Source organism: Carcharodon carcharias, chromosome 1 (genome assembly GCF_017639515.1).
Source record: "Carcharodon carcharias isolate sCarCar2 chromosome 1, sCarCar2.pri, whole genome shotgun sequence".
Classification (NCBI taxonomy): Eukaryota; Metazoa; Chordata; class Chondrichthyes; order Lamniformes; family Lamnidae; genus Carcharodon; species Carcharodon carcharias.
In genome coordinates, this window is record NC_054467.1 from 34,604,222 (window position 1) to 34,626,971 (window position 22,750).

Here is a 22,750-nt window from a genome sequence, read left to right on the forward strand (position 1 = left end):
TGACAAACACCGGTATAAATGATGGTAGGGAACACAATCAACAGGGACACACAGTATAAGAATTATACCCCTTTTCAGACTCTTGCCAATATACACCATTCTCTAATTAGAAAGGTAGAATGGCTGACCTATGAATTTCCATGACCAGTCAGCATTTTGGAATGCCTTGTCACCTACAGGGCTCAATTAAATAGCAGGAACATAATATCTCATGAACTCATGACAAACAGCATTAGGAATTTGAATTCAAGGTTCTAGTTATGGGTCATAGTTAAGGGTCAACAACCAAAGTGTTTTAGTGATTAAAAATAAGAGCAAGTAAAGGTTTTTAAACTCATTTTTTTCTAATTATAAAAATACATTGCCCAAGGAAAAATCCATTCAGCAAATGTACAACAATGCTTAACACACACATTTGAATTCTGAAACTAACTTTTTAAATCAGTTTCTCTTCCAGCATAATTAGCAGTTTCTTAATTTCATCATAAAACACAAGCACTAAAGCACCACCAGTGCCACGCAAGATATTTGAAAAGGCTCCTCTGAAGAAAGCACCGATTCCCTCATTCCTATAGATCTTTGTGAAACAGTCAAATGTCCCACTGTATTGTCTAATCGCTTCACCGCTCTGTGGTTTAAAAAAAAGATAGGATTCAAATTCACAGTATATTCTTTAGTTTCATAATCTGCCTATTATATATATTTTACGTGGAGTACACATTTCACCTATAACTTTTTATGAATACATTCAGTAGGTGTTGCTGAGATATTTACAATGCGAAAGATGCTACACTGTAACATGCAGTAGCTGCTATTTTACATTGAGGGTACATCACCCTTTGCACAATTTAGCCTCTTAAATTCCCATAAGATTAATTTTTCAGATGCCATTTTTCTCCTCAGTAACTGGAACTTCTAAATGGAAAATAAGGGTTTAACAAATTTGAGGAAAAAAAAATTACTAAATTTGTCCATTGAATTGTCTTCTAATATTTTTAATTCAAATTTTACTCAAGGCCTTAGACTCTTGCAAAAAACTTGATTTTTTTGCTCACATGACTGAGATGAATTTGGATTATGCAGTGTGATTATGAATCTATATTTCCAGGCTGTATCAGTACTGTTCATTCAGCTCTAGTGGCAATGTATTTCCTTTTAGCACACAGCATTCTCTACTTATTTCTTAAGATTATTTGAAAACGAGAGGACACATTTCAAAAGCTTTACCAAGGTAACATTCACACAATATAAAAAGAGATAGGTTATACATTTATGTGAAAGAGGAAGTGTTCTGATTATATAATTCTGTATTTTAAAAAAACATATTAAACTTAAACTGAGGGGGTGAGTTAAGTGCTTTCTTCAATTAAAATGCTTCAATTTTCAAAATAAATCACTGGTTCAATTTTGATGCCAACTAATTAGCCCCACCAGATAGTTGGTAAATGTCAAACAGTAACCATGTATATCTGCACAATAGATTCAAATCCCTCATAGCCAAGAGACAAAGAGGGAAAGACATAAACAAAGGACAGGTATTTTTGTTCCTCATACAGGTTTGTTTTTTTATGAAGGAGAGTTGAATTTTGAGAGCCAGCAAACTCTTCGAAGAAATAAGATGGGAAGACAAGGTAGGGAAATTGGTTGAGCAGGCCACAGCCTCTTGCTACTCTCCCTTGGAGAAAGCAGTTGGGAAGGTTTAGAGTGAGGGAAGACGCAGTGAAGCAAGGGGAGGATACAAGCACTGAGTGGACTGTTCAAGAAGAGGGGATGGAAGGGGAACAGGTAGTGGATAGGTGAAAGGATAAGAAAAATGGGGATTATGAATGTTTGGGGTAGGTAGAAGAGGGTCACATTTTCCTTCCAACTCCGATCCCAGCAGCAACTAGTGGATGCTCTCATCACACCATACTATTCCACCTTTCTTCTCCGAAAGGAAAGGGAAAGAGACTAGCACAAGGAGATGACAAAACCAGGGCCCATCTAGTTTGCCTGCCACCACCTAGCAATCAAATGATACAAGAACAATGCAACTGACTAAAAACAGATAAGCGCTGAAAATACTCTGCAGGTCTGGCAGCATTTGAGGAGAGAGAAACAGGGTTAACATTTCGAGTGGAAAATGACTCCTGGAATATTTCCAACACTTTCCATTTTTATTTCAGATTTGCAGTATAAGTATCAACTTCCTGGGGGTTACCATTGACCAGGAACTTAATTGGACTAGCCATATGAATACTGTAGATACAAGGGCAGGTCAGAGGCTGGGAATTCTGCAGTGAGTAACTCATCTTTCTATTCTGCAGAGCTTGTTCACCATCTACAAAGCACAAGTCAGGAGTGTGATGAAATACGCTCCACTTAACTGGATAAGTGCAACTCCAACAACACTCAGAAAGTCTGACACCCCATCCACCACTTCAAACATTCACTCCCTCTACCACCGACACTCAGTGGCAGCAGTGTGTACTACATACAAGGTGCAATTCAGCAATTCACCAAGACTCCTTTGACAGCACCTTCCAAACACGCAAATTAACATCTAGAACGACAAAAGCAGCGGACACACGGGAACACCACCATCTGCAAGTCACACACCATCTTGGCTTGGAATTATATCGCCATTCCTTCAATTTTGTTGGATCAAAATCCTGAAACTCCCTAACAACACTGTGGATGTACCTACAACACTTGGACTGCAGTTGTTCAAGAAGGTGGCTCACTACTAATTTCTCAAGGGCACTTAGGGATGTCCACATCCAGTGAAATAATAAAAAATCATGGGAATCAATCAATATCGATTAGTTTACAACAGATCCAGACATAAGAAGCAGAAACCCAGTGGTGAAAAGTTTTGGGAGACTTTAGTCCAAAGTTTGTTCCTTTCAAGCATGCTACATTTACAATGTCATATCCCAAATTACTCATATATTGTGTCACACAATACTTTTTTAAAATAACTCTAATTTGCATTTGAATGAATCAACAATACCTGTTTCTACATCTCTCTAAGGAGCCTGTTCCACAGATTAACCACTTGCTTACTGAAATTATGTTTCTGCACATTGGGTTATAAACTAATCTTCTAACTGCATTAGAATGCTTGTTACCCCTTCTGTATCATTTTAATAGGGAGAGATGATGGCATAATGGTATTGTAATTGGTGCTAGTAACCCAGAGATGCAGGATAATGCTCCAGGAGCTTGGGTTTGAATCCCACCACGGGAAATGGTGGAATCTGAATTCAATAAAAATCTGGATGACCATAAAACCATTGTCAATTACTGTAAAAACCCATCTGGTTCACTAATGTACTTTGGGAAAGGAAATCTGCTGTTCTTACCTGGTCTGGCCTACATGTGGCTCTTGATTCTTAAATACCTGGGACCTACAGTGGTTCAAGAAGATGGCTCAACCCCACCTTCTTGGTGAAGGCAGTTTGGGTTTGTGACTCTGTGCTTCCAACGTGGGAGCAAAAAATTTATAAACACCATCACACTAGCCACATCTAAAGATTAAAAAAAAGTTGATATATATCTTCTTCACATTGCAACCAACCAGAATCGTGCACAGTATTCTAAGTATGGGGCAGAATTTTATGGCTGACGTGAGGGTGGCGGAGCCTGCACGTCAGCGCTTAAAATGTCGCGCGCGCATCCCAATGTCAGCGCATGGCATTGCAATATTTAGGTGAGCACGCGTGCGCGCTATGAAGCGCGACGTGCGCCCTCCATTAATTAAAGGCCTTGTTAAGGCCCTTAATTCAGCAATTGAAGCCGATTTGAGAAGCCCGTGTGATCTTTGCCTCAGCACACGGGCCCAACAGGCAGGCAGGTAACCGATTTTTTAACAAACCTCATCCATGGGTGTGTTAAGTGGGCTCAGAGGGATTGTTTATGTTTATTCTTAAGTATTTAAGGCAGAAAGTGTTTTAAACTTGCCTGTGTGATTGTTAACAGTTCAGATCGATTTCCAAAAGCTTTCTCTGTACTTTGAAGCTTCAGCTCAGCACTCTGCAGACAGCAATCTTTATTGGGCCTGCAGCTTTCTGGAGGCCTTCATTTAGCCTGGGTATGCGTTCTGACATCTCCACTGGAGGCAGCTCCTGTGAGGAGGAAGGGAAGGATAGAATAAGGAGGACAGGAGTGCACAATCAGCCTCCAGGGGAGCCACCTTTTGGAGGCCAGGCGCAGACACAAGGGGTGCAGGGCCAAGAGGTTGTCGAAGGTGGAAGGGGCCGCAGAAAACGCCATTATCCTGCTGCCAGGGTATACAGGCAGTGAAGCAGCTACCACAATATGACTGAGGTGCAGTGCCGAAGGAGGCTCCATCTGTCAAGGCAGACAGTCAACTATATCTGCCAGATGATTGGCCCTGAGATCTCCCCTAATTGTTTGGGTGGACACCCCATGCCAGCTGCTCTGAAGGTCACAGTTGCCTTCCCCTTCTATGCATCTGGCTCCTTCCACGGCTCAGTGGGTGATCTTTGTGGTATCTCCCAATCAGCTGTCCACACTTGTGTCAAGCAGGTTACAGATGCTCTGTTCAGACGGGCATTGACCTTCATCCACTTCCGCTGTGGCCAGACGCTTCGCAGCCATTGCTGACTTCCCCCATGTCCAGGGTGCAATAGATTGCACACATGTGGCCATCAAAGCACCAGCAGGTGAGCCCGGTGCCTTCGTCAACAGGAAGGGCTTCCACTCCATGAACGTGCAGATAGTTTGCGATCACAGGATGCAGATTCTGTAAGTTTGTGCAAGGTACCCAGGTAGCTCCCACAACGCCTACATCCTCAGACACTCCCAAGTGCTGGCACTCTTCAGTGCTCTGGCTCGGCTGGATGGCTTGCTGTTGGGTGATAAGGGCTATCCCCTCAGAAGGTGACTCATGACACCTCTCTGCCATCCAAGAACAGAAGCTGAATAGCACTACAATAGGAGCCATGGCACCACAAGGGCTGTGGTGGAGAGAGCCATCAGTCTTCTCACGATGCGCTTCCGTTGCCTGGACCGCTCAGGGGGCACACTCCAGTACCCCCCAGATCGCATCTCTCTGATAGTGGTAGCATACTGCGCTCTGCACAATCCTGCGCTGGAAAGGGGGGGTGTAGTTGACGATGAAGACCTTGACACAGTAATTGTGGCTGTACATGATGAATCCAGCAGTGGCTCAGAGGATGAGGAAGCACAGGGCAATGATGAGAGGCAGCACGTCGATCTGCTACTACACCAAGGAGGCAGGGACACTTAGGACACTTTAATTTAACGAATCTTCAGCTAGCTCCACACACGTTGATCAACAGGACCAGCATTGCCTGGTGCTTCCACACTGGGCACTTAGGTGCTACATCTTCCACCTCATCAGCTGCAACTACAGTCTTAGTACAGAAACATCTATGTCCATTCAAACACTCATGAGATATCTGTGAAACATACAAATGCAGCAAAAAGGAAACACCCTCAGCTATGGTCAGAAAAGTGAACTTTATTCCCACCAAAACAAACCTCAAATGTCACTCTGACATACATAATTATATATTCCCTAATCTAGGTCCAACACAAAATCACCAGTGGCAAACCCGTGGAGTGCCTAACGTGCCTTATGCTTACGTTTGTGGGTGCTATGTCTAGGTGCGGCCCCTTCGCTCGGAGTGGCTTGTAAAAAAGCCTGTTGACTCTGCTGTCCTGTTGGCCTCGATGACCTTGGTGGCCGTTCTCTGGCCCGTGGAGCCTGTAATGGCCCCGCCTGGGAGGGAATGGCCAGTTCCAGAACTGGCACCTCCCTAGTTGTCGCAGCCTCAACGGATGCAGCGGTCACTGGCAGAGGGGTGGAAGAGCTGCTGCCCTCATCCGGAGCACCCTGAGAGGAGCTCGCAGTGACAACAGGCAGCTGCTGCGCCGACGTGAGGTCACATTGGACCTCCCTGCTCACCGCAGATGGATGGGCACCGAGCGGCAACACTTGGTGCCCTGAACATCTCCCACATTGCAAATGACCACCTGTGGCCATTAGCACTGTGAGGGCTTGCAGGTCAGAGTATAACCAATCAGAAGATTCTCAATCCGAATGAACATGACAGTCGCCAATCTCTCAATGGAGGAAGCCTGAAGCTCTGCCCTGAGGTTCATGCCTTCACTGATACTCTGCCTGAACTCCTCCACCACAGAGACCAACTGAAGCACACCCTCATGCAACCCTGCCAGATGCTCCCATGCACCCTGCGCTTGTCCTGCAGCTGCTGCATGGCTGACATCTCCAGAGGCACATCATCACTGCTGGACTCAGCATGTGCCTAGTCCCCTGCAGTCTTCCGGCTGCTGGCGCCATCGGCACTCTCTGTGCCATCTCCTCCAGCGATTGTGAAGTGCCCTCTCCACTGTGCCCCGGGACACTAGCCGACGTCATAATCCCCACCCAAGTGTTTGTTGCTGCTCTGGTGCCTGGCTCACTGAAAGGATGTGACGCAAGTTGCAAGTCTTGGCCCTCAGGTGTGGATGGGGGGCTCTGGACATGTTGGTGGTGACCATGCGGTGGTGATGCTGAAATTAACAACAAGGACAGTGCATCAGTTGGCGTTCAGACAGTAACACCTTTCATCCCTTTCCCCCCCAGCCTCATAAGTCTCTCACCCTTCAATAACCTAAGGAGATGAACATTGGTGGGGTGGTAAGTAGTCAAGAGGAGACCACAAACATTACACGCGCATACAGACAGTGCGGTCAGATGGCCTAAGGAATGCCACATGGAATGTTATGTGGATAAGTGTTCGGTTAAGCATTTGGGCAACACAGGCAAGGTACTAGAATACATGAGTAATGGTAGGACCGTGGGAAGTCACGACGATTACAGGGACCTTGCTGGGTAGACCCGTTAAGGTAGCAGAACAGGAACATAAGGCATTTAACAAGGTCGAAGCCAGACTTGCCTTTATTAGCCAATGAATAGAATGTAGGAAAAGGGAGGTCATGTTGCAAGTGCAGAAAACACTGTCGAGGCCACATCTACACCTCTGCGTTCAGTTGTGACCTGTGTTTCATGGGAGGGATGGCATTGGAGTGGGGAGAGTGCAGAAGTTCCTGACTTGGATGCATGCTGGCCTGGAGAGTTGGAGTGATGAGGAAACATTGCATACACTTGCGACATTTGCCATGAAGCACAGGAGATTGACAGGTCACATTATTGACCTTCATATCATTATGAGGGGCATAGAATGGGTGAACAGAAGGCAACATTTCCCTTTGGTGCAGGGATGACTAACGTGCTGGCATTTATTTGAGTGCCATGAGGTTGACAGATGAGGTGCTGAGGACCTTTTGGACAGAGTAATTTGGGACGCACTGGCTGAAAGTGTGATGGAGGTACAAACCCTCCTAAGATGCAATAAGTCTTTGGATGTGCACCAGCAATGCCATGGCATGTTAGGCCATGGGGATAGTGGTCACAAATCGGATTTGGCGACTTTGGAAGGTGCTAGAGATGTGCATCCTCAAGGGCCCGAGGGACCTTTGTGTATGACCTACACGTCTGACTGTATCAGTCTGTGAATGAGCAGTGTTGCTGCATTAACGATTATAGCAACCATCAGTGCTTTGGATGGTGGGGAGAGTGTGGATGGGACTGTGGCCCTCAAATACCTGGCCGCTGCACCCCAGCCTCGCCGACACCTGCCAACCTGGCCGCCTGCCTCCTCCCCAGCTCCATGGCCTTCTCCTCATAAGTGGTGAGGCGCTGCAGCACAGCGTGCCCATCACCAGTCCGCTGCTGCTCCCGCATATTGCTCTCAGTTTTTGCCTGCAGAACATAGAAGAGCATTTATTAGGGCTGATCGCTTATGTACTTTGCACGCGCACGCCGCACCCCAACCACAGTAGCCCGTCCATACTACTGATGATCAGTCCCCAGAAGATAGTACGGCTGGTCTCAAACATCTCCCCCAACGGACACCTTATGCACATTCAGCGTCCATCACTTTGAATAACACACGGGTCTTAGCGCCCATGGCAATGAAGCGCAACTAGGTGTGGCGCCGAGGCCAGCAGATGGCTCTTGGCCACGACACCTTGAGGCTCCCCTTCCACCATCTCATCATCATCAATAAGACATGTGTTGGAGTTCTGAGTATATGTCTAGCTGCCTCCCCTGCAAGTTGCCCCCAGACTACTCAAATGCGACAAACACCAACATATGCTGCAGGGAGAACCCATCTTCTCCTCAACCACTAAGGCTGATGTAAGCATGGTCACTATCTGTTTGCCCACCCTGCATGCACCAAATGCCCAATGCAGTAACGACACTAAGACATGGCAGGGGGGTCTCAAAGGCTAAGGCTACCTGCTGGGTCAAATGGCCAAGGCTGACATGGTACTCACCCTTCCAGAGCGCAATAAATCATTGAAGCGCTTGCGGCACTGCGTTCCGGTGCACTGCATATCATAATGATAGCTACCAGCCTCTGCCACCTCCTGCCACACCTGCCTGGTGACGTGGGGGGCCCTCCTCCTCCCATCCTCCGGAAACAAGACATTCCTATGGTTGGACACCTCTTTGAGGACAGCAAGGCAGGCATCTGAGAACCGAGGGGCACAGTGGTCCCCCGCTGGCCTACCCTGCAGCCTGCCCCCCTCCTCCTCCTCTGCCCTCAAATCTTGTGCTGCCTGATGACTGGCCATGGTGAACAGCCTAAAGGAGGCTGCCCGGTCGCTCTTTATACAGACTGCCGGTTCCCCATTGGAACTGGCGGTCTGAACACGCCCACTGCCGATTTAATTTTCCCGATAAACATGGGAGTCGGAATCTTGCTGGGCGGGCCTTAATTGGCCCACTCGTGCAAAATGGCAGCGTGGCCTGTTTCAGTAGCGGGGATCAGCTGTCCACCCGCTGCCGAGGTCAAGCGCAAAATTCAGACCATTATTTTAAAAACACTCATTCATAAAACTCATTTACTACATTTAATTCCTTCAACTACATTATCCTTTCTAACATCAAACATTTAATTCAATTGCATAATCCCTTGTAAAAACATTAGAAATTTTAGTCCGACTTCAAAGAGTCTATAACCACTTAGAGCCGTCAATAAATCTGTGCAATGGCAGTCACCGACTGCAGTAATGTCAGATTGTGAAATCGATCATGCAGCACCAATTGTTATGTCAACAGTGAAATCGCAAGTAATCCTTTTTTAAAAAAATGCTCCAAACAGTTTTTTCAAGGAATTAAAGGGCAAGAGTTTTAAATGCCTTGACAGTTCATCTTGGCACTTCTGACAGTTGCTTTTGACAGTTCCAATGAGCTTCACATTTCCGGTGAGTTTATGCACTCTTCATGCACTTCATCCCTACTTTTAGCAACCCCAAAATATACCTGACCTCCCCCAAAGGAGTCCTAAGGCGATATCCAAAAGGGTATCCTGGCTATCATAATGAATCCATAAAGTTCAGGCCTGCTCCTACCAGGTCTGAGCTGCGCACATTGGGTTTCAGACCTTCTTACACCAAAATGGCATGACCGGAGGCAGCTGCTGACTCCTATGGTCAGGCATCTCCGTGAACCCCACATGCGCAAAGCCTGACCTGGACCTATTTTTGCTCCTGTGAAAATGTTAAGTGCATTGCTTATGGACGAGACTTCACGATTCAGGCCTCTGGCTCCATTTTCGCTACAACAGAAGGACATTGGAGAAGGATGAAATTTTAGACAATAGGACAATATCTTGACAGGATGATGGTCACCTTTGTTTGTAAGTGCAGCAATCTGTTCTATGATCCAAGGATCATAAACTACCCAAAGTTGAAACTCAAGTCAGCACTGGACAATGTGCTAGTTAATGACAAAGATACTTGTTTGTGAAAAATGGTATAAAAAAGGGATACAAAGCTTAACTCAGTTAGAAACTTTACCTATCTTCAAGGAGAGGTGCCATGAACACCTTGAATAGATAATCAGTAACGATTTCTGGGAAGTTTTCTAAACTTAGACTGTATATACACGTATATACAGTCATGTTGTCATGACTGTTTCAAAACAATAAATGAAGTTATCTATTAGACATATTACTGTATCTAGCTTTCACATATCTGTTAAAAAGAGGGTAATAATTATCCGAACAAGTGTTTCTTCTGGCCCACAAGGAAACATGTCTCCTGACCCACAATACATGCCCAGGTCTGTCCTGACAGGAAAGCCATCAATGCTCCCCAGCTGAGGCTGGGTTTTGGTGCCATGGGACCCGATTGGATTGGAATTGGAACCTGGTCAACATATTTAAAGGAGGACCCTGCACCCTTCCTGCAATGTCCCACTCACTTGGTTCAAAAGAGCAGGTTAACACCAGGATATGGTGGGAAAACAGGGTGAGCAGACAGAGTAGATGACTGCTCTCTTTTTAACTATTCCCTGACCTGGTTTCAGCTAGACATGTGGAGTTAAAATTGGGCCCTGGGTATTTTACGTTCTAATTTGATTTACATAGGAACATACAAATTAAGAGCAGGAGTAGGCCACTTGGCCCCTCAAGCTTGGCTCCGCCATTCAATAAGATCATGACTGATCTGATTATAACCTCAACCCCACATTCCAGCCTATGCCCAATAACCTTTCACCCCTTTGTTAATCAAGAATCTATCTAGCTCTGCCTTAAAAATATTCAAAGACTATCTTCCTGAAAAGACGATGGAAGCAGACTTCCAAAGACTCTCAACTCTCAGAGAAAAAAATTCTCATCTCTGTCTTAAATAAGGGGTGACCCTTTATTTTTAAACAGTGACCCCTAGTTCTAGATTCTCCCACAAGAGGAAACATCCTCTCCACATCCACCCTGTCAAGACCCCTCAGGATCTTAAAGGTTTCAATCAAGTAGCCTCTAATTGTTCTAAATTTCAGTGGATACAGGCCTAACCTGTCCAACCTTTCCTCATAAGACAACCCACCCATTCCTGGTATTAGTCTAGTAAACCTTCTCTGAACTGCTTCTGACGCGTTTACAACTTTCTTTAAATAAGGAAACCAGTACTGTACACAATACTCCAGATGTGGTCTCACCAGTGCCTTGTACAACTGAAGCATAACCTCTCTACTTTTGTAATCAATTCCCCTCACAATAAATGATAACATTCTATTAGCCTTCCTATTACTTGCTGTACCTGCATACTATCCTTTTGTGATTCGTGCACTAGGACACCCAGATCCCTCTGAATCTCAGAGCTCTGCAATCTCTCACCATTTAGGTAAGCTTTTTTATTCTTCCTGCCAAAATGGACAATTTCACATTTGCCCACATTGTACTCCATTTGCTAGATCTTTGCCTCACTTAACGTATGTCCTTTTGTAGCCTCCTTATGTCCTTGACAGAAGCTGTTTTGACAGATGTGCAATGGGTGTATGCATGGTTGAAGGACTGTTTAGTGCGAAGGTGGAAGAAGGTGTTCTGATGGTGGGAGTGTCTGGTGGATTTTATTTATGTTTTGGTTTGCCATTCAGCAGTAGCTGAGCCTTTGTGCTATTAGGGTCTCCCAGACACCAACGTATACAGCTGGTCAGGCCTATCATCAGGACAAAACCATCAGAGGTGGCGGTGGCACCGTGGAATACAGTTGCGACTGAGTATCCCTAAAAGTTCTCAACATTGGCTCTGACCCATGAAATCTCATGGCATCAGGTCAGACATGGGCAAAGGCCCCTCCTGCTGATTACCACCTATCCTTCATGTTGAACAGCACCTGGAAGCAGCACTGAGGGTAGTAAGATTATCTCTCATCTCCTCCTCCCTCCCGTAGTCCTTTCCATCCTCTCATTTTTTTCAACTTCAATATTCCCCTTTCTACTTTTCTTTCTCTTCTAGTTTTGACCTCTCCCTTCCCTTTAACTCCTCTCTTCTGCTTCCTTAAACTTTTGTCTCCTGTGAAGGAGGAGAAAAGAAGCTGGAGGATGTGAAGCAGCAAGTAAAACTGCTCCAGTAGCAGGGAAAATTCAGTCTTTTTTTCATTCTTTCATGGGATGTGGGCATCTTTGGCAAGGTATTGCTCATCCCTAATTGTACTCGAGAAGGTGGTGGTGAGCCACCTTCTTGAAATGCTACAGGTCATGTGGTGTAGGTACATTCACAGTACTGTTAGATTGTTCTAGGCAATGGTCATCTCCAGTGTAAAGAATCTAATCATCTCCCTTTGACATTCAATGGCATTACCATTGCTGAATCTCCCAGTATCAGCATCGTGGGGGTTGCCATTGACCAGAAACTGAATTAGACCAGCCATATAAATACTGCAGCTACAACAGTTCAGGGGCTGGAAATTCTGGAGCAAATAACTCATTGCCTAACTCCCCAAAGCCTGACCTAATGACAATTAAGGAACGGCAATATGGCTCCAAGTCAGGATGGTGTGTGGCTTGAAGGGAACTTGCAGGTGGTGTTGTTCCCATGCATCTGCTGCCATTGTCCTTCTAGAGGGTAGAGGCTGTGGGTTTGGAAGGTGTTGAAGGAGCCTTACTGAGTTGCTGGAGTGCATCTTGTAGATGGTACACAATGCTGCCACAGCATGTCAGTGGTGGAGGGAGTGAATATTTAAGGTGGTGGATGCAGTGCCAATCAAGAAGGCTGCTTTGTCTTGGTTGGTGTTGAGCTTCTTGAGCATTGTTGGCCCAAGCCAGAATGTGGCCAGGTCTTGCTGCATAAGGACACAGACTGCTTCAGTATCAGAGTCACAGATGGTGCTGAACATTGTGCAATCAATCATCAGCGAACATCTCTTCAGACCTTATGATGGAGGGAAGCTCATTGACGAAGCAGGTAAATATGGCTGGGCCTAGGACACTATTACGAGGAACTCTGCAACAATGTCCTGGGACTGAGATAATTGACCTACAACAATTACAACCATCTGGATAAAAGCAAAATACTGCTGAAGCTGGAAATCTGAAATAAAAACAGAAAATGCTGGAAAAAACAGCAGGTCTGGCAGCATCTGTGGAGAGAGAAACAGGGTTAACATTTCAAGCCCATATGGATATGGTCCATATCTCCACCAATGCTGCCAGAGCTGCTGAGTTTTTCCAGCATTTTCTGTTTTTATTAACCACAACCATCTTCCTTTTAACTAGGTATGGCTCCAAACACTAGAGAATTTTCCACGATTCCCACTGACTTCAGTTTTGCTTGCACTCCTTGATGCCACACTCGGTCATATGCTGCCTTGATGTCAAGGGCAGTCACCCTCATCTCACCCCAAGTTCATCTGCTTTGTCCATGTTTGGACCAAGACTATAATGAAGTCAGGAGCTGAGAGGTCCTGGCTGGAACCCAAACTGAGTATCAGTGGAGCACGTTATTGCGAAGTAAGTGTTGCTGGTTGGCAGTGTTGACAACCTGTTTATTCCCTAGATGATGATTGAGAGTGGACTGATGGGGCGGTAAACGGCTGTGCTGGATTTTTCCTTCTTTTTGTGGACAGGCCGTATGTGGGTAATTTTCCACATTGCCAGATAGATAGATGCCAGTGTTGTAGCTGTACTAGAACAGCTCAGCCAAGGATGCAGCTCATTCTGAAGCTTAAGTGTTCAATACTACTGCTGGAATGTTGTCAAGCCCATAGCCTTTGCAGTATCCAGCACTGTCAGCTGTTTCTTGATATCATGTGGAATGAATCGAATTGGCTTAAGACTGGTATCTGTGAAGCTGGGGACCTCAGGAGGAGGCCAAGATCCAGCACTCTGGCTGAAGATGGTTGCAAATGCTTCAGCCTTGTTTTTTTGCACTGTTTTGCCTGGTTCCCTCATCACTGAGGGTGGGGATATTTATGGAGTCTCCTCCTCTAGTTAGTTCTTTACTTATATGCCACCATTCACGACTGGATGTGGCAGGACTGCAAAGATCTGATTCATTAGTTGTGGGATCAATTAGCTCTGGCTATCACATGCTGCTTACTGTTTGGCATGCAGGTAGTTGTGGCTTCACCAGGTTGACAACTCACTTTTAGGCATGCTTGCTGCTGTTCTCGCACCAGGATCAATCCCCTGGCTTGATTAAGATCCCTCAGAAAAGACTGTCAACTAAAGCTGAAGCTTGTGGAATTGAATGCAAATTGTTGACCTGGTTAGGAAATTGGCTAAAGCAGCAGGAGACAGAGAATAAGGGTTCAAATGGGAGGATGTGACTTGTGATGCGATGCAAGGATCTGTGTTGAGGCCTCAACTGTTCACTAATTTTATTAACAACTTAGATGTTAGGATAGAAAATCACCTTCAAATTTGCCAAAGCCAGGCAGCATTGTAAACAATGGAAATGGAATTATAAAATTACAGAGATATTGATAGAATAAGTGAATGGGCAGAACTGCGGCCAATGGATTTCAATGTTGGCAAATGTAAAGTCATGAGAACATAAGAAATAGAAGATGGAGATGGCTATTTGGTCCTTCGTGATTGCTCCCCCATTCAACAAGATCTTCTACCATAACTCCACCTTCCTGAACTATCCCCAAATCTGTCAACCTCTGTCTTGAATATAATCAACAACTAATCAGCCACTTTTTAGATTTAAGAATATTAGAAGTGAGTGCTTTCTAAATGGCAAAGAGCTAAAAGCAGTGGAGGAGTTCAAAGACAATTGAGAAACCAGGTAATATCACTAACATATTGTGAACAGGTACAGAAAATAATTAAAAAGGCTAATAGAATGCTGGCCTTTATATCTAAAGAATGAGAAATACAAAGGAGTAGAAGTCATGCTACAGTTATGCAAAGTCTTGGTTAGACTACACCTGGAATACTGTATGCAGTTCTCAGCACCACACGTATCAAAGGGTATTTGGCCTTAGGGGGAATGCAGCATAGATTTATCAGACTCTAAACGTTAAATTACGAGGAGAGATTACACAACTCGGACTGTATTCCCTGGAATTTAGATGGTTAAGGGGTGATCTGGTCAAAGTTTTTAAGATACTAAGGGGAACTGCAAGGGCAGAGACAGAAAGAAGCTATTTCTGCTGGTTTGAGAGTCCAGGACAAGGAGGCATACTTAAAATTAGCACCAAGCCTTCCTGGAGTGAAGATGTTAAACACTTCCAAATTCAAAGGATGGCAGAAATTTTGAACTCTCTTTTGCAAGAGGCAATTGATGCTCAATTATTAACTTTAAATCCAAGATCGGTAAGACTTTTGTTAACCAATGATATGAAGGGAGACTGCCCAAGGTGTAACGGAGTTAGGTTGCAGATCAGTTACAAACTCAATGAATGGTGTAAAAGGCTCAAGGGGTTAAAATGGTCTCCTCCTGTTCCCATATTCCTAGTTGACTGCTATTTCATGCCATAAAGTTGAGGTTGACCATTACCATTGTATTCTCTATTTTAGTTATTAAATCTAGCTGGCCAATTTATTCAAAGGAAGCAGTTTTTTTTCCAGTTGACCTCGATATGAATGCCTGACTGAGCTCCAAGAATGATTAATGTACTCAGCTTTGCAAGCAGTGGTTATACAGCTTGAAAGTAAAAACTTGGTTTGACTGACATCTCTAATACCTTGTAATGCTAATTTTTCTTTTATGTCGTTTGTATGTTTATTTACACAAGATTTAAGAGGAATTAAGTGGATAAAAGCTTTTGAAATTGATACTATAAATGGCTGTAACTGATTGATTTATAAGAAGGTAAGAAGGCCAATGTATTTCAATGGGAATGTTGAATGCCTGTTTCTTTTTGTGGCTGGTAACTCGGTACTGGGTTTCCCCTGTGGTTCACGACTCCTCTGAGAGGCTATGAACCATGTCTACTTATAGAAGGGGCTCGATGTTATGACATGGCAGATGATGTGTGCCAGGCGGATCAAATTGCGAGGGAAACTTGATCACGCGGTCACAACGATTTTGCAATTTGTATTTTATTTCGAGGTGTGTGCCTTGAATTTAGGTAATAAGGCTAGCACAACATCAGAGGTTTTTAGATAACTAAATTAAACATTTACTAACAAAAGATTTCAAGCACATACATAGATCTACAAATTACTATAATAACTCCGGAAACCCCTAATTAATCTGGCTCCCAGTTACACCTCTGTTAAAGCAACAGTAAAAACAAATAGATTTAAACAGACCCAGGCAAAGCAACAAAATACCCTGGCCAGTACTTGATCATCGAGGCTGGAGGCTTTTCACACTTGTGTTAGATCTTTGAATGCCCTCTCCTCTGACACATAGACCGGGATTTTCCGGCCCCGTTGCAAGCGGGACCTGCCACCGGCAAGGCGGCGCCCCAGCCAGAAGTTCATGGACTTGCAGCAGGAACGAGAGATTGCGGCAATGGGCGGGTGCATAAAATCCCGCTGATAGCCTCATCTCCTTTATACATGTTTCTCCATTTGTACTGCAAATTCCATCGTTCCAATAGGTCTTTGGGACTTAACTTTTCTCATAATATAAATCTTTCATAGTACTAATTTTATCAGTAACCTTTGGAAAAGGTAAACACAATGTTTGGCTTAGCTTCTTCTGGCTAAGTGTAACATCTTACCATCTCACTGAAATTCAAACTAACCTAATTTATCTACAAATGCAAATTTTCCTCACATCTCACATTCTAAATCTTTGGCCATGTTTACCTATTTAGCATTTCAAACCTAGCTTCTTTTTGATAATTCAAAGCCTCCAGACCAATTGTCTCCAATTCAATTAAATCTTACACACACCTACACACAGATAAATTAATCCAAAACCCACTAATTACCCACTTTTACAATAAATCACAATAACATTATGAAAATTATTATATTTTCATGACACTTGATCTTGAAACTTGACTAGGGGGAGGCAGTGGTGTAGTGGTACTGTCACTGGACTAGTACTCCAGAGACCCAGGGGATCCAGAGTTGATTCCCACCACAGCAGATGGTGAAATTTGAATTCAATAAAAATCTGGAATTGGAGTCTGATGATGATCATGAAACCATTACCAATTGTTGTAAAAGCCCATCTGGTTCACTAATCTGCTGTCCTTACCTGGTCTGGCCTATATGTGACTCCAGGCCCCCAGCAATGTGGTTGACTTTTAAATGCCCTCTGACCAAGGGCTATGAGGAATGGGCAATAAATACTGGCCTAGCCAGTGCCTACATCCCATGGACGAATAAAAAAAACATCCAAAAAATTGGAGGGAGGTTTGAACTGCCCACACTCACAATGGAATCGGCAAGGGTGGGAATGCTGCCTCAGGGCCTGTGCCCTTATCCTGCACTGGCCAAAATTGCCAGAAATGGGAACAGGAGCAAGAATCCCAGAATCATTTTCCACCCGCCATTTTTAAAGGGTTCGAGTCCCTTGGTGAATATCCATGGCATAGTTTTATGTGTCAGATGATCTTCCAACATCCTAATTCTCTCAAAGGCAGTCAATGCTTCTTCGGCCCAGCGATTTTATGAAACTAGACTGAGATAGACCTGACCAAACTATCACCAAGTCTGTGAGGGAAACCCCTAAAGTGAAAGATAAAATTCTGCCTCTTTTTAAAAACTGTTCCAGTGAATAGCTGTTAAATGCACAGACTGAAGTCTCCCAGAAATTCTAGGAAGTAAGTTTTTTTCATATTGCTGTTGTCCTCTCTGTTCAATATGCTCTGCCGTTTAGCTGACTTTTTTTAGCAGTAAAGTATTTTAAGAATGGAATGTGGATGATTATGATAACAAAGAGAGATTGGATAAAAGCAAAATACTGCAGATGCTGGAGCTCTGATACAAACAAAATGCTGGAAAAACTCAGCAGGTCTGGCAGCATCTGTGGAGAGGGAAACAAAGTTAATGTTTCAAGTCCATATGACTTCTTCAAAGAGACTGGACCTTCTGTTACAGTTTTTGGATAAGTTTTACAAAAAGGATGATTTATTGGAAGCATATCAAGCATGGTCAACCTTTGATAGATTTAAAAAAACAGATGATCAGTCCACGTAGGAATATATTATGGACTTTGATAGATGGTATAAGAGATTGAAAAGATTTGAACTTGAAATCCCAGAGTCTGTACTGGCATTTAAGTTACTCGATTGTGCATGCATTTCTCATATCAATAGACTTGTAGTATTGATGGGGGTTCAATTCGAGGTAAAGACTCTCTTCTGGACCAAATGGCTGCTGCCCTAAAAAAATTTCTAGGAAGACAGTCATTTCCAGTTACTTTCCTATCAAATACAGGCAACTCTGTGGTAAAGCAAAGGATGGATGATTCAATGCTGGCTGAGTTTCGAGATTGGAAGGTTTTAGTAGCTGTTAATAAATTGGAAGATAAGCTGATAAAAGAAGCCAAACAAAAAGAGTTGGAAAGAATTTTGAGGTATATACTGAAATACCAGACAGGGGACAGCCAACTTTATTACACAGATGGATCTGTACAGAGAAGTTGCTTACTGATGGCATGTACAAGGCTAAAGCTAGACTAATGGCTCAAGGTTTTGAAGAAAGACTTGGGGATCAAGATGTCAGTGTGGACTCCCCTACTGCAAGGAAAGTGAGCTTGAAAATTTCTTTGAAGCCATTTTAGCATCATATTCCTGGGAGTGCAAATCGATTCATATAAAAGCCACATTTATGCGGGGTGAGAAATTTCAAAGGAAGTATTTTTGAAACCACCTAAAGAAGATGACAATATAGAAGGAACGCTGTGGGAATTGAACAAATGTGTTTATGGCTTGAATGATGTATCAAGAGTAGGTATTTTTCCGTGAGGTCCATCCTGGTAAAAAAGGAAGCATTCAGTTAAAGGCAGACCCTGTGATGTTCTAATGGTATCACAAGGAGAAATTATCAGAAATCTTTATCATGCATGTTGATGTTTTTCTGTGGCGAGTTTCTGTAGAGTTTGGGCAACGGGTGATCCATAAAATAAAGAAGGAATTTAAGGTTGGAAGCCAGGCTTCAGGGGCCTTTAAATACATAGGTTTAGACATCAAGCAGAACAAATCAGAAGTGACATTAAATCAAGAATCTTATTTAGAAAATGTCAATCCCGTCCCAATAAATATTTCAGATCCTCACAAAAAGAAGATCCTGCATCTAAGGAAGAAACAGACAATTGAGACGTTTGATTGGGCAGTTGAACTGCTTGTGCACTCAGACTAGACCCGATGGTAGTTATGACCTGTTGGAACTGAGTACTGAGTACTATAATGAAGCATGCTACAGTTGAGGAAGTTCTGAGAGCAAATAAAACATTAAAGAAATCGAATTCAGAGAAATGCACATTCGAGTTTCCAGCCTTGGATGAGATGAGGTTGGTCATTTTTAGAGATGCTTCACATGCCAAACTTCCAGATGGATATTCTAGCACAGCGGTGTTTATCATATTCTTGGTAGGAAAGAATGATAAATGTTACCCATTGGCTTGGGAAATTAAAGAATATAAAAAGGGTAGTGAAAAGTGCCTTAGCTGCTGAAACACTGATTCAGTAGAAGCAACAGGGATAGGGGTCTACTTATCCAATATACTGGCTGAATACTAACAAGGGGCAATGTGAGAAAAGTTTGCCCATAGAATGATATTTTGATAGCTGGTCCCTTTGGGATAATGTTCATTCAACGAAAATTGTCACTAAAATAGGCTAAGAATAGACCTAGCTAGCAGAAGAGAAATGTTAGAAGGGAGATCTCTAAGATATGATGGGTTAACACAAGTCACCAATTATCAGACTATTTTACAAAAAGAAATGCCTGCTCTAAGAAATTACTAAATGTATAGGAAGAGGGCCATCTTATGTTACAATGACGAAATAGAAAACCAATTTTTTGTTTTTGCTTTGTAATTATTTAGTTATATGGTAAAGGAAATGTGGGATCTATAATGTGAAAATATGTGATTTGTTTCCTATTGTTTGATGTGAAAAAAATGTTCAAACATTTTTCAAAACTAATTTAAAAGAAAAAGAAGGGAATCTGTCAATGTATTGGTAATTATATTGTCACGGTCCAATAACAATCATGTTGACTGGCAATTATGTTGTATGGCAATTATATTGTTAAGAAAATTCATTGTTAAAACAGGTGATGGGCACTGGCTCACCAATAAACGGGCATAGCTGTAACACTCCAGGGGAAAAGGAATTGCTCTGCTGAACTGTCTTAAGAATAAACCTGCTTGATGTAAAATCACACGATCTGAGTATCCAATGGCAGAATAGCAAAGGTTACCTCTGCGGTTAGTGGTCTGTAATCAGTAGTTAGTAGTTGGAGTAGCACAGAGATAGAGTTTGAAGTGAGAGTTTAGTTGCTGCTGAGTATCTTCGTAAAAAAACACAGTTTCTACCTATGAAGTATCTGCTACTTAACTCTATCATTAGTACCAAATCGACCACCCCTTACAGCAAGCATGCAAACAGAATCCAACATACTGATGACTAGGATCCAAAAAAGTGGCGACAAGGATTAAACAAGTTAAACAAAAGCAAGCAAGAGAAACGAAATCGGCACTGTACCTCGCACAGCAATTATAAGTAGAAGCTCCATTCAAATCATCGAAGTCGCTTCCTCACAGCATGCTGCAATTCGGAACAATTGGTCCTTTTGATCCAGCAACAAACGATTGGTCCCACTGTACTGAGCGTGTCTCATTCTTTTTCCAAGCAAATGAGATTGTGGGGGAAGAGAAGAGGCGGGTGATCCTCTTATGCACATGTGGGAATAAGAATTATGGTTTGATTCGAGGTTTGATGGCACCCAGTGCCCCAGACTTGAGAAATTTTGATGGAGTTAGTGGACTTGGTGAAGGGCCCTTACCAACCAAAGCCCTCAATAACGATGCAATGGTTCAAGTTTAATTCAAGAATTAGAGGCCCAGGGGAGACAGTTGCAAGCTATGTGGCATGCATGAAACAATTAACAGAGCATTGTGATCCTTAAACAATATGCTTATAGGTTAATGTACAGTGTGAATGAGGACACAATTCAGAAGTGATTGTTATCTAAAGCAAATTTGGATTTAAAGAAGCCGCTAGAGGTTGCACTGGCAATGGAAAGTGAAGTTAGATTTGAAAGCCACACAGGGCATACAAAATGGCATCGTCCTCCACATCGGGTGGGAAGCCCCAGCCAAAAAGGCCGTGAAAATGAGAGGCGGGAAAGAGCCCTGGCTAGTAGGAAAATGAGAAAAAACGACTCAGCAGGCAAAACATGGAGCGATATCAATAAAGGTGGAAATAAACAATCTTTTAACGACTGACACTTTAAAAGAAATAGAATGTTTTTATTGTCACAAAAACAGTCACAATGAGAGTGTAAGGAAAGACTCAAGCAAACTTCTAAATGAAATTAAAAAAACAGTGAGACCTACAATGTAGAAGAGCCTGAAGCAACAGATTCAGTTATTTATTTGTTGTATAACTTGAAGGTCGGAAAAACAGAATCAATCTATGTAACAGTGAAAGTGAATGGTAGACCTGTTCGAATGGAAGTAGACACAGGAGCTTTCACTACAGTAATTGGGGAACATACCTACAAATATCCGAGTAATGGGGAACATCAATTAAATTTGGAAGAAACAACTACCCAATTAAAAACATATACGGGTGAAGACATCCCAAGTCGAAGGCATCAAGTTCATTGGCTCCCATAATCTGTAAAGCTACCAGTGCTGGTATTGAGAGGCAGAGGACCAAGCCTCCTAGTGCGAAACTGGCTAGGGGTGATCGACCTTGAGGGACCACTGAGAGCGTTTCTGATTTGGAAAAGGAGTGTGTAAAGACTCAACAACCTGAAGAATTGCAGGCTGTCTTAAGCCAAAGCATGGAAGAACAGCAGAAGGAACTTGAAAAGACCTTGCTTAAGGACAGATGAGGACAGTAACCTCCAAAAGCAAAAAGAAAACTTGCTGAAAGACCTTCACACACTGCAAGATTCCTTCAGGTCAAAGTTGGTACTACGGGAAAAGGACAAAGAAAAATGGAAAGAATTCAGCATCTCTCTAACCAAAACGAAGGATGGGTTGGCAGAGAAGACACATCGATGCTTAATTTTGTTGTTACATTTCTTAGCTTCATCACCGGTATGTGCTCAACAGATCAGAGACCAGACAAGTAGGGACTAAGTACTATCGCAAATACGAGAACAAGTACTTCATGGTTGGTCACAAGAGCCTGTAATCTGACTAAATGAAACCATATTTTAACAGAAGGACTGAAATAACCAGCCAGGATGTATCTTATTGTGGGGAGCACGAGTGATAGTACCTTCAAAGGGTAGAGAGCTAATTGAACTACACAGTGCACATCTAGGAATATCCTGAATTCAGATCAAAGCACGCAGCTACCTATGGTGGCCTGGGATGGATGGAGAAAGAGAGAGATTAGTGAAGAATTGTCAGCAACTGCAAAAGTTACCTTCAACAGCTCCATTACATCCTTGGGAGTGGCCAGGAAGACCATGGGTGTGGTTGCACATGCAAGATCCTACATAGTCAATGTTTCTACTCATTGTTGATACCCATTCAAAATGGATGGACATATATGAGGTGAAATCACCAACGTCTTCTGCTACAACTGAAGTTACATCAAAGTTTTGCCATAACGGACTACCAGAAGTGGTTGCTTTTGGTAACAGCTCGGCATTTATGAGTGCCGAGTTTCAGTGGTTTATTAGCCTCAACGGTATCACTCAAGTAAAAACTTCACCGTACCACTCTTCCTCAAATGGACTGGCCGAAAAGATAGTTCAAACATTCAAGGCTGGCATGAAGAAATTAACTGGAGATTCCAGTAGTTAGTAGTTGGAATAGTATAGAGATAG

General features: G+C 43.2%; 1 protein-coding gene across 1 annotated transcript in view; it reads right to left on the reverse strand.

Moving 5' to 3' along the window:
* Positions 1-436: 436 nt before the first annotated feature.
* The window catches only part of LOC121270245 (ADP/ATP translocase 4-like), a 112,873-nt gene continuing 90,559 nt past the window's right edge, over positions 437-22,750 (reverse strand). The window contains exon 6 of the mRNA XM_041175592.1: positions 437-628. Within this exon, the coding sequence (XP_041031526.1) occupies positions 437-628 (192 nt within the window). The remainder of the gene's footprint in view (positions 629-22,750) is intronic.